Source organism: Dermacentor andersoni, chromosome 1, assembly GCF_023375885.2.
Source record: "Dermacentor andersoni chromosome 1, qqDerAnde1_hic_scaffold, whole genome shotgun sequence".
Taxonomy (NCBI): domain Eukaryota; kingdom Metazoa; phylum Arthropoda; class Arachnida; order Ixodida; family Ixodidae; genus Dermacentor; species Dermacentor andersoni.
The window spans coordinates 363,222,014-363,233,694 of NC_092814.1; the positions used below are offsets into that span (position 1 = coordinate 363,222,014).

Consider the following 11,681-nt stretch of genomic DNA (forward strand, 5'->3'; position numbering starts at 1 on the left):
ACTTGCCAGAAGGCGTAGTTCTTCAGGGACCACTTTGGGCACATTCGCGCTTTGCAATTGAAATAAACCTTGGTAAGCTCAAAGAGCTAGTGACATGAGCGAAAGGTGTTTCATTGCAAATTGTTAAACCTTTGCTGATGAGTAACACCAGCAAAAAAACTTAAAAGCATTGGCCACCATGCAAACACAGGAATTCATGTAAAAAACTAAGAAAGCCTCATGCAAGAACGCAGTGCTGCAGTTAGGCAAACCACGAGAACTGCATGAACCAATCCTTGTCTTTGTTAAATCTAAGCTTAGTGACATTGTAAGTGATCCTATTGCTGAACACAACAGAGTTGAAGTGTGTGGGTATGTGTTCCACAGTGAACAGTACAGCAGGCCACAGAAGACAGATTCCACAGCTGTCATGACCTCATCGGGTTTTTTAAAGATTCAAAATATAGTGTCCTTCCAGCACACGTCAGCTAACCTAAGGTATCTTGCAGTCTGCAAAAAAGATTTGTAACAACGCCAGCAATCATTACTGCACATATCTTGAAAGCACACCAGCTGCCCCAGAAGAGCCTTGGAGAAATACTCCCAGGGGCTTTGCCATGTATATATATAGACTTTTGGGAAAAAAGCTATTTCGCAAAAGTTGTGTGAAAGGCTTTGCATATACGTCATTGATCACTTGTCTTTTCTACATGCTACTGGCCTCCGTCTACCACCTTTTACCGTAATCTTCATGATGCCTGAAACAATGTATTAGTGTGTAACATATGTCAAAGAAAAAATTTTTAATGATGCAAAGTTAGTAACAACACCAAAGACTTGGTCAGCTATGAAATTGCTTCTGACACATTCAAAAACATTTATGGAATGCTAATTAGCAGTAGTTTAACTTTACAATGCCCAGCATATCACTTTTGCTGCACTGAACTTGATCCCTGAATATTCAAATTTAAGCATTACAAACTTAATGCATACCCTACTATAGCATTTTTGATGTGCTGGAGTGAGTTTTCGCTTGTAGATGTTTCAATTATTAATTAAATATTACTCTAATAATTCAGGCGTTAGTCAAGTAACATTTATTTATTTTGCTCAAATGTACTCTCCATGGCCAGAAACAAAGCTGCCCAAGTTGTTCTCCCTTCGTTTGGGTATTAAGAGGCTAATGAATCATTGCTGTCTGCGATAAAGCGAAATTCTAAGAAGTTTTGCAGTGTTGCACAATTTATTTTGATGGTATTTTTAACGTCATTGACATCATGTACATGGACCTGATGGTACAAACACAAAACTGCTTAAAAATACAAATGCTCCCTCAGTTATCAAGTGTTCAATCTCAAGAATCATGGTTTAGGCAACGCAGTGTTCTGTGGTGGTCTTTTGACAATACCGCAAGTCTACGTGAAGGAAAAATAGGGTAAAAGAACCGGAGAACTGTTTATTATATTATACCTGTGAATTGCTGTTATACTAAGTGTGCAAAACGAAAACACTACTCATACAACACTTCCTGACAGACCAAGAAATACCAATTCTTTGCATATAAAGGTGCAGTTGGCAAGCTCACACGTCTTTCTAAATCATGCTGTGGCGTCTGCTGTTTTAATCTCACTTGTAAGCCCATCGTAAGTATTATAAACACCGGATCTGCTTGAAGTGGGCGCAGGCACATCGCTTGCATCATGCAAAAAATCAGTTTTTCTTGGTCTTTTGTCACATGTCACATTAAATGATATTGTTCACTCACTATAAAAGGAACTTACAAATGTTATGTAATAAAATGTTCAGTTTAGCACATCACCTGTCTTCTTTTTCTTAATTTGCCTATTTTTCCTTCAATCATTCTGAGTTGCACTAGCGTAAAAAATTTGACACGGCAAGTTACCTGGAGAGTGGAAGAAATGTTGCGATATCACGTCATAAATGTCACGAAAACACCCAGTAGCTAATGGTTGTCCCATCTAGTTGTTTCCATTGAAATTTGACCTTTCAAGCTCTTTGAGGAATAACCGTGTAGATTTCCTGCATTTAGTTTTTTGAGCCTTCTCTCCTTTACTGCATCCCACCATGACTTTCGAACGTATTTCTTGGTGGCTTTGACATTGAGCTTACGCTCTTATGCTTTTGCAAAGTATTTCTCAGAACTCTTTGCTTTGGAATGTGAGTATCGAGAACATTGTCCATTCAGTCAAACAGTTCACAATATGTGCGTGTCATTACTTTCCCCTCTTAGTGGTCTCCGCCCTACTCCGAGACTCTGCTGGTGCCCTTGTTATTCTTGACGCGCATAAGACTTGCCTGGCAACCTCCCATCATCAGTTAAACTTTGCTGGTGATTGCACATCGCAACAAGCAATATAAAAAACTGACCTTGATATCATTTCTAAATGATGGTAAGTAAAAGATGGGGCTTAACACAGATAAACGCAGAATGTGACTTAAGTCGCAGCGCATTGTCCCCTTGTTCTGTAGTATATAACAATGATCCATTGCCCTGTGTCACGCATAGGTTAACGCCTGGTACGCTTGCTTGAGCATGCAGAAGGAACACATGAACGCAAGGTGCAGCACACACAACATTCATTCAATATGGACTTTTAACAACAGTAACACACGGTAACGTTCGACACTTATTGCACACAGAATGCGTCCTCCCTTGCTAAGTTTTACGCTCGCACTACCACGTTTACTAACGTCTGTGCGGCGATCGTCTATTCGCTATAGTAGGGGCGCTCACAGTACCGGTTCTGTTCGGTGTGGATATCGGCGTCCTCCAGTCTGTGGTTCGTCGTTGCAATTCGGTTGCCTTCAGTTGTCGCTGGTGTCCGGCGTCACCGATGCCCCGGCCGACACGACGAAGGCACGGTCGCTGAGGATCTGTCGCGCTCCGGCAGAGCAGGGCTCATGCCGGCTGGCGCTCCCGGTGCGCGCCGGCCCAGCTTAGTTCTCTAGACGGGACGGTGACTGGCTGTAGCCAGCCTCCGGGCGTCTACGTTCAGCGGCGCAAACGCTGACGTGTCCTGGCAGGTAGGTCCGGGCCAGCGGTAGTTCCGGGGACGTCGGACATCTGCTCGTTAAGCCTAATACTCGGGCGGGACGTCGATGCGTCGCCTAGAAACTGGGGCAGGACCAAGAGAGGCGATGTCCGGCCGTCTTCTCCTGGAACGCTGCGCCCCTGCCACAACGTCCTTTCTCAGCACGCGCCCTTTCTCCAAGATGGCGGCTCCACGCGCTCGCTTCACTCCTTCTTCCTCGTCTTCTTTCTTTCTTTACGCTTGTCACTCCTGACGATGGCCCCCTCTTTTCCGAGTTTTCGCTCCACGAAAACGTCACTCACCCTTTGTCACCTCTTGGGTTTACACGGACACTGCACCTAACTTCACCACACCAAACATAACTTCACTTCGCCGCTTCTTTGTTCACACATCACTGCACTTCACTGCACTACACCACATATAACTTCCCTTCGCCGCTTCATTCACCCATCACTGCACTCCACCGCACTTCACTGCATTACACCACATATAACTTCACTTCGTCGTTTCTTCATTCACACATCACACTTCACCGCACTTCACGGAAGCACGTAAGTTTCTGCCGAGTCTTAACAATACATCAATGTCAACGACAGCACCATTCACAAGGCATTGTATTCCGCGAGTGTTTGAGGAAGACTCCTCAGAAGCTCGAAACACTATATGCATGCGCAGCATGCTGTTCTCAAGTATGATTGCATACCACGTTTGTGTTATTAACAGAAACGAACATAAGCAGCAAAGTCAGTAATGTCATTCGTGGCACGTTCACTCACGTAGTTCGCGAACTCTAGCCTACCGGTTCTTGTCTGACATGGATACAGCCAGACAGGAAGCTGTGCACTGGTCCTGACTCTCAACGCCGGCGCCTCATCAAGACATGACCTCGGGCAGAATGATTTGGATGACCCCAGGAGTTGGCGCGGGACGCAGACCTGCATGCCGAGGGCTTGTCCAAGTTGTCGGACACAGCAATAACGCGTCCATTGCTCTTCAGTTCTTGAGCCCATCTTTTCTCACATACGCTTGGTTTAGGCATCAGGCTTGTCATCTTCGCCTTCTGAGGGGTCATTTCTGTTGTTGGGATGTCTGCTTGATATGGGCTTTCAGCAACCAACTCTGTGATTACCATTCCTGTGTCCTTTTGAAACGGTTTCTCAATAATAGGCGTAGTCCCTAGAGGTACCTTTGATATTAATCCTTTTGGTGTGATTCTCTGGCATATGTCGCAACACCGCACAAACCGTTTAATGTCACTTTGCATGCACGGCCAAAAGAATTCTTCTGATACTCGGCTGGTCGTCTTCCTTACTCCTTCATGGCCAGCCATTATAGTGTCGTGCGCCAGCTTGAGGACTGCTCTTCGTAAACTCACTGGCACCACTAACTGTCGTGTTACTCTTCCATCCTGGGTTCTGACTATTCGGTACAGTAATTCTTCAACCTTCTCAAATTTATGTACGACCCGGCTCTTCTTACACAGAATCCATTTGCCTAACATTTCAAAATAATGTCGCAGCGTACTGTCCGCTTCTTGCCTTTTCTTCATTTCCGTCGCGGTTATATCGATGGCGGTGCCTGAAGTATTCTTTCTACCGACATCTTTCCTATCCTGGTTCCTTGTGCTTTTCTCTACTGATAATATGCTAGCTTCTCCGGTATACGGCTCCGAACTTCTTTCGTTGTCTCTGCCACCGGTTTCGGTGGATTCATGCTCCCTCCTACTTGTAACCTGGATATTGGGAAAATTCCAGAGGGGATCTAGATCATCTACTGTTCTTACCCCTGGCACATTCCCAAGAATGACGTCCTAAAGCGGTTCTTTGACGCACCGGGCTTCAATCCAACCGCAGTAATAAGGCGTCAATAGGAATACACGAGCCACAGGCATACGCCGTACTGTACCATCCGCCAATCGAACTGGCGTTTCTGTACCGGTGATATCTCTTTCCGACACCATGGATTGCCTTACCAGAACAATGTTGGACCCAGTGTCTCTGAGTACAGACACGTTTTGTCCTTGCAGCACTCCCACTACTACTGGAATAGAGGTTTCCGGGTCTTCTGTCCTCGGAACTGTCATGACAGCGCCTGCCTTGTCGCTGGACTCCTGTTCCAGTTGCGTCCTGTCACCTTCAATGTAACTTTTGCTCGCAACAACACAGGCAGTCTTATGTTGAATTCCAATGGTAGATCGCGAGCGCTCGGCCGGATCACGAACGGAGCGCGTCGCTCCGACTGAGATAGCTCTCATCTGCTCACACCATATCTGCGAAGGGAACGCGTGCGCTCCCGCGGGAGCACTTAGTACAGGAAAATCAAGTGAGAGGGCGCTAGAATGGAGAGAGGAACAAGCGCTTGGAAGCGCAACCCACCACCCCATTCAAAGGAGAAGCTTATAGCATCCATCCAGTTATGCGGATCATCCCAGCATTCCATGCGCTTGTTTTTCTTCCGGAATTTGGCACGAGAATCACACGTGTTTGAGCGCTTGGACGCACCGAAGTAATGGATCACTCCGGCCGCTTTGAGTTTTTGAATGCCAGCCCAGCAGTGAGTGTTTTGGTGAAGTCCATGATTTCTGGAGTGCCGGAAACGCAAGGTACGTGTTCATGTTACGGTCTCTCTGCGCTGAACAGATGTGAACACAAAGGGATTACGAACGCGGCATTGCCACTGAAGTTGTTTACCGGCAAAGGGTCATTAGTTTTCTGTGTAGACGTCGCGTGTATCGACTATAAGGCAGTTCTTTTTTTCAATTCAACGTTCGTTATTTACGAATTACAGAGTTCGAATAAGTCTGAAAAGCATGACATCAAGGCGACCGTCAGGCGTTGAGCCAATAGTTGGATGCCGCCGCTCAACACTGGCATCTTCCACTGTACTGCTGTATTTTGCGGGACAGAGCATACTTTATCTGACAAGGTAGGGATAATGTAGGCTACATTTAGTAAGCAGAAACCACGGTTACTGCCTAGAGCTGTATCACAGTATGTACCGCAAGCTGTCAGCTTTGACGCAGCTATGAGCCGTTTTTAGGAGGTGTTTCATTGACTCGTGATAATGCTGTTGCGAAATTGAAATGATAATTGGACCTCACAGATCGATTTCGAAAAATATGCATTTCAGACCCCTATGGTGCTTGCTCGACGAATTCAGCCTCTGAGGTGGCACTAACACCCAGTCAAGGTAAGAATATACTCTTGCAGCATGGGGCACATTAACCACGAGCAACCAAATATATGCACAATACTTCAGTGAATGAAGTGGAGTGCAGTATATTTCTGAAGACCTCAAGCGGAATTAAACTATGTAGCTTACATTTCTCAACATGCTCATATCGCCCCGCTGTGGTTCCTTGGTGGCTATGGTGTTGGGCTGCTAAGCACGGAATTTCATTTGTAATCGTGCTTCATACCTATTATTTTTTTCAGGACAATGTCAAGGTGCAAAAAGTTGTAACCGTGGTAAGTTGGTGCTTTGATGAATCTTGTGCTGCAGTCTTGGAACTGCTATGAACTGGAAATTCTAATATACTACGAAACTAGCTATACTAAGCTAGGAAGTGTCATACTGATTTATGTTTTTCATGTTTGCAGGCCGTGGTTGTGAGTGGACCGTAGGGGAAACGAAATTACTTTTAGATTATTATGAACAATACTTTCGACGAGTGGGACCCATGAAAAAATTCCGAAACAAAAACGAAATGTGGTCAATGATAGCCTTCAAACTCAAGGAAACTCGGAGTGCTGAGGAATGCAGACCAATGCTGCGCACGTTACAAGACTATAATTAAGCGTAAGAAGACAGCAGTGGCACACAACACCACGTCTGGGAACTCCCCAACACCAGTGCCTTTTGAGGGCGAAGTTGAAAAAATTCGCTGGCTTGATGACAGCCTGGAATCAGCAGAGCTACGTGACAGCCATGGGATAGTTTCACAAAAGGCGAGACACAGCCCCTCCTCCTCATCACTGTTACTCTGTTCTCAAGGCAGCACCGACAACACCACTGATGAATCTGCCAGTGTTTTGGAGGAATCGCAGCCAAGTGCCTCACAAGGCTCTACATATTCTATGAAGAAATTGTCTAATGCAAAGAATGCACGAGTGTCACCTGCAAGAGCAGAAGAAATAAAACTTTTTTTTGAAGAGATGGAGCGCCTTCAAAAGTTAAAAGAAGAGCAAAAGGCTGCTCGTGAAGAAGAGAGAAAGTTGCGACATGACGAAAAGAAAAAGTACAAAGAAATTAGAAAAGAAAAAGCTGAACGACACCAACAAAAAATGGAACTGCTCAATCTTGTCTTGGGGTTACCCTCAGCTAATTAGCACTCGTGTCGGAGTGGTTGGGACGTATGTGCAATGTGATAATAAATTCATATTTTTTTCTATTGACAAAGCTCTCTTACCTAGCACACTGTGCTGCTCATTCATTTGCATTTAGTATAGTACAGTGAATTTTTCTTTTGAATTATGTTTTCATACGTTAAGTGGCTCAACCCTCGTGTTCGTAGCCTTGTATGTTTTTCTATCACTATAGATGGGTTCCCTGCAAATTTACGTGAACTAACAGCAGATAACACTCCAATCTGACGAGAGAATTACCTACGGTGCACATGTACAGTACTGAAACAAAAGTAGAGTTCAAATTTGAATATTTTGCATAACAAGGATTCCTAAATTGTCAAATTAAAAACTGACGCCATTATAATAAAGTAATAAAAATGGCATGACAGTTTCTTCATAATAACAGAGAACTTGACCTCGCTTCGTATAGGCTCAAGGGATAATGGATAGAACAGAACTGTACCGGGATCGGGACACATGGCACTTTGGGCTCCAGCCGGGCCCAAGACACTGGCCCATGCAGTGCTAACTATACATAACAAGGAGCCATTACAACAAATGTAGCAATTTATTACACTCCTTACACACCTGCCATTTTCATGAGTGCATTAGTTGTTGCACAACACTACTACTTTTGCAGCACTGCTTCCAGTACCTTGCTCCTTTTTATTTCTCCCAGTCTGCGCAACAAAGTTTCTTCGGCAGTCTCATCCTGGTCATCGGTGCATGACTGTGGATGCCACTGGACATCTTGAGGTGATACATCATCATCTGGTTCATCTGGCTCCCAATCTCCGCACTCAATGCATAAGTTATGCAGTATGCAACAAGCAATAATAAATTTGTTCAGCCACTCTACAGTGCGGAGCTCAAGGTAGATTAGTTGGCGGAATCTTTTCTTTAGGTTGCTAAAACTGTTTTCTATTAGCACCCTCGTTGCTGAAAACTTTTTCTTGAAATCCATGTGTGCCTTTGACAACGCTCCATAGTCTCTGAATGGAGTCAGAAGGTAGGGCCTGAGGGGATAGGCCGCGTCTCCAAGCAGGTGGTACGCATTGTCCTCCCACAGTTTGGGAAGTTTCTTTGAAAGTGATGATAGCTTGAAGATTCGAGAGTCGTGAATTTTGCTGGAGCTTCCAATGCAGGTGTCAACAAATCGTCTTTTGTGGTCACAAACCGCTTGAAGGGTTATTGAAAGGTAATGGTGCCGGTTGCAGTAGGTGGAAGAGACCTTGTTGTCTGGGCATTGTATATTGATATAGGAACCGTCAAGGCACCCAACAACACCAGGGATTCCAGACACCTGGTGGAAAGAGAAACAATGCTGTAATCACTGATACATGCAGAGATGCACTCTAGTGCAAACAATCTGTAGCACAAGTATTTTTATAAATAGGTGAATGCCAACCTTCTGGAATTCACTCGACAGTTTTTCCATGTCGGAAGGAAACGTCACAACAGATGGACCCCTGGTGAGGAGAAAGTCAGCCACCCTTATCAGGATTCTGTGAACAGAACTCTCTGACAGATCAAAGCGGCTTGCCACCGCCCTCATGCTTCTTTTATTGGCTGCATACCTGCAAATATTTAGCAAAATAAATGAATTTGCACGGGATGATAGAACGCCGGCCTGAATTGCGATGCTTTTGCTATGCAATATATTAAAGCAGAATAAATTTTCGCTCTTTTCACTTTTCTTTGCGAGGCTAAACACTTTAACGTTTGATATTCAAGTTATGCAGTTTCTGGGAACAGTAGCGGAGACATTACAGGAATGGTATACATGCTAACAATATTTCCACCCTGCTTCAATGTAAAAGCGATTACGCAATAACCGTGAAAAATACACGAAGAAAAAGCAACTGCGATACAAACTCCAAGCGGCATTCGTCTAGCGCAAGCGGCCGGAACGCTTCGTTACAGCGGGGCCAGTGTTTCGCGGCTACAACGTGGGTGGGCTACAGCCTAATCTACGTTCCATCATGGTGACAGACTTGGAACGTAGACCACTGCACTCCAGCCGCCGCACAACGCTAGTAAGCACATTCTCGACAAGAAGCAGCGCGTTTATGTCTTGCCACCCGGCTGCGCCGGATGGCGACCTCCGCTATCAGGCAATAAACTTTTTTTTTTCAATCAATAAACAGCGCGGGAAATGGGCACAAGTACGTAAACATAAGTAAACTCACCATATAAAAGTCAGCACGTGAGTTTCTGCAGATTTTGCGGGCACTCCGCCGTGGCTGCTAGACGGGCACGCCGTCGAAGCAGGAACTCTCGCAATCAGTTGCTCCGCTACAGATCTCGACAGGCGGAAGTGCCTGCGGAACTTGGGAAAAACATAACATTGCAGAAAAACGCTTTTTTTTTGTTCACACTAGTACCACCTAGAACTCTACGGTACCTCGTCGTCCGAGTATCGCCGAACGACGTCCTCGACGAAGCCAATCACTTTAGGCCTCTTTGCAGGCAGGCGGAACATCACATCAAATGCCCGTTGGCACACAGCAGCGTCACACTCACTGTCGGTGTCAGAAGAATCATCACTCGACTTAGAAATTGTACTGTCTGAGTCGGAGCTGTCTAGGAGCGCGAAAAAAATCGCATGGCGCGAAGCGGCGTCCACGTTTCCCATGTCGTCCATAGCTGCCCGCGACCGGAAACAGGCGACCGTGACAGGAAGCAGAGGCGGGTGAAGGAAATACGTCACGAGGACTTCCGGTCAAATCTGCCGATTTCGGCGGGGCAATAGTTTTGCTCCACGGAGCAATCCGGGACCAGCGGCAAGTCCCAATCTGCCATTGGAACACTCACCTCACGCTCCCATTCACCCATTGGAATATGATTGCTCCATACAGAGCAGAAAACCTTGATCTGGATCTGCCATTGGAATTCAACATTATTTTCTGAATTAGCTCGGCAGGTTTGTATTGTATGTCCATGCCGCCCGCACCCCTCGCACTTCAACGTCGAACTGCGAGTAGGACCCAAGGGACAATTCACAGCCCGATGCCCTATCCTGTCACACATAAAACATTTGATTGTGCTTCGAGTTTGTTCCCTCTCATCTGGTGACTTTTTATCTTCCTTCCCCTTTCCCAAATTCTTTTGGCCTTGGGCTTCTAAATAGCGGTCGGCGTGTTCAGATAGTTCCGCCACCGTCCTCAAGTTGCGCTCTTTCAGGAATATTGCCACGCCCTGATGACATGATCCTAGGAACTGTTCTGCAATCATGTTGTCCCTCAAGTCTTCAAATGTCTTCTCTATGTTAGCCATCTACAACCAACGATCAAAGTAGTTGGAGATTCGAGCGGCGAATTGCTGGCCTGTCTCGTTATCGTGTGGCTTGGAGCTTCGGAATTTATCCCTGAAACCTTCGGCCGTTAGTTTGAAGCGTTGTAGGAGAGCCTTCTTCACCTTGTCGTAATGTAGTGCGTCAGCCGCTGACATCCGACTGTACACGGCCAACGCTTCCCCCACGAGACACACACTCAATCCCGTCGCCCAGTCACTCCTCTGCCAGCCTTGTCGAGTTGCTATTCGCTCAAAACGCTGTATGTAGGCATCTAGGTCATCTCGCCTTTCGTCAAATGGGGTGATTAACTTCTGGGGACACACTGTCGCTATCCTCTGAGGTACCCCATCTCAGCTCCTATTTCCTGCCTCTTCTGCACTGTTACTTACGCGCAACTGCAATTTCTTTTCCGTAAGCTCTTTTTCTATCATCAAGTTTCTATACGCCCGTTCGTCCGCAGCTTTCGCTCTCTCCTCAGCTGCCTTGGCTCTCTCCCCATCTTCCTTCGCAGCCTCTCGCGCCTCTGCGCGTTCTTCTCTTAATCGCTTGTGTTCCTCGTGATACAGTACTATTATGGCCTCAGCCGACATGCCCGCGGCACTCCCAGCCGTCATCAAACGTTCAAGGTCCATTCCGCTGCTCAAGACACCCAGAGGCACGTGACGAAGTTAAAGGGATCCTGGCAGGCTCGATAATGTTGTCACGCATAGGTTAACGCCTGGTACGCTTGCTTGAGCAGGCAGAATGAACACATGAACGCAAGGTGCAGCACACACAACATTCATTCAATATGGACTTTTAACAACAGTAACACACGGTAACGTTCGACACTTATTGCACACGGAATGCGTCCTCCCTTGCTAAGCTTTACTCTCGCACTACCACGTTTACTAACGTCTGTGCGGCGATCGTCTATTCGCTATAGTAGGGGCGCTACAGTACCCGTTCTGTTCGGTGTGGATATCGGCGTCCTCCGGTCTGTGGTTCCAGTCACCGATGCCCCGGCCG

At 46.2% G+C, this 11,681-nt stretch overlaps 1 protein-coding gene across 1 annotated transcript; it reads right to left on the reverse strand.

The window, feature by feature from the left end:
- Window positions 1–7,960: 7,960 nt before the first annotated feature.
- LOC126516500 (uncharacterized) lies at window positions 7,961–9,860 on the reverse strand. Its single transcript, XM_055063836.2, has 4 exons — window positions 9,783–9,860; window positions 9,568–9,707; window positions 8,787–8,955; window positions 7,961–8,681 (listed from the first exon to the last, which is right to left on the reverse strand). The coding sequence occupies exons 1-4, from the start codon at window positions 9,858–9,860 to the stop codon at window positions 8,007–8,009; spliced, it is 1,062 nt and encodes a 353-aa protein (XP_054919811.2). The 3' UTR covers window positions 7,961–8,006.
- Window positions 9,861–11,681: the final 1,821 nt, after the last annotated feature.

Excerpts from the sequence above, each read along its gene's own strand:
- LOC126516500 (XM_055063836.2), bottom strand. The coding sequence starts at position 9,860 with ATGTTCCGCCTGCCTGCAAAGAGGCCTAAAGTGATTGGCTTCGTCGAG. Across the intron at positions 9,708-9,782 it reads GGCGATACTCGGACGACGAG|TTCCGCAGGCACTTCCGCCT; the intron begins GTACCGTAGAGT and ends GTTTTTCCCAAG. Across the intron at positions 8,682-8,786 it reads TGTCGAGTGAATTCCAGAAG|GTGTCTGGAATCCCTGGTGT; the intron begins GTTGGCATTCAC and ends TCTTTCCACCAG.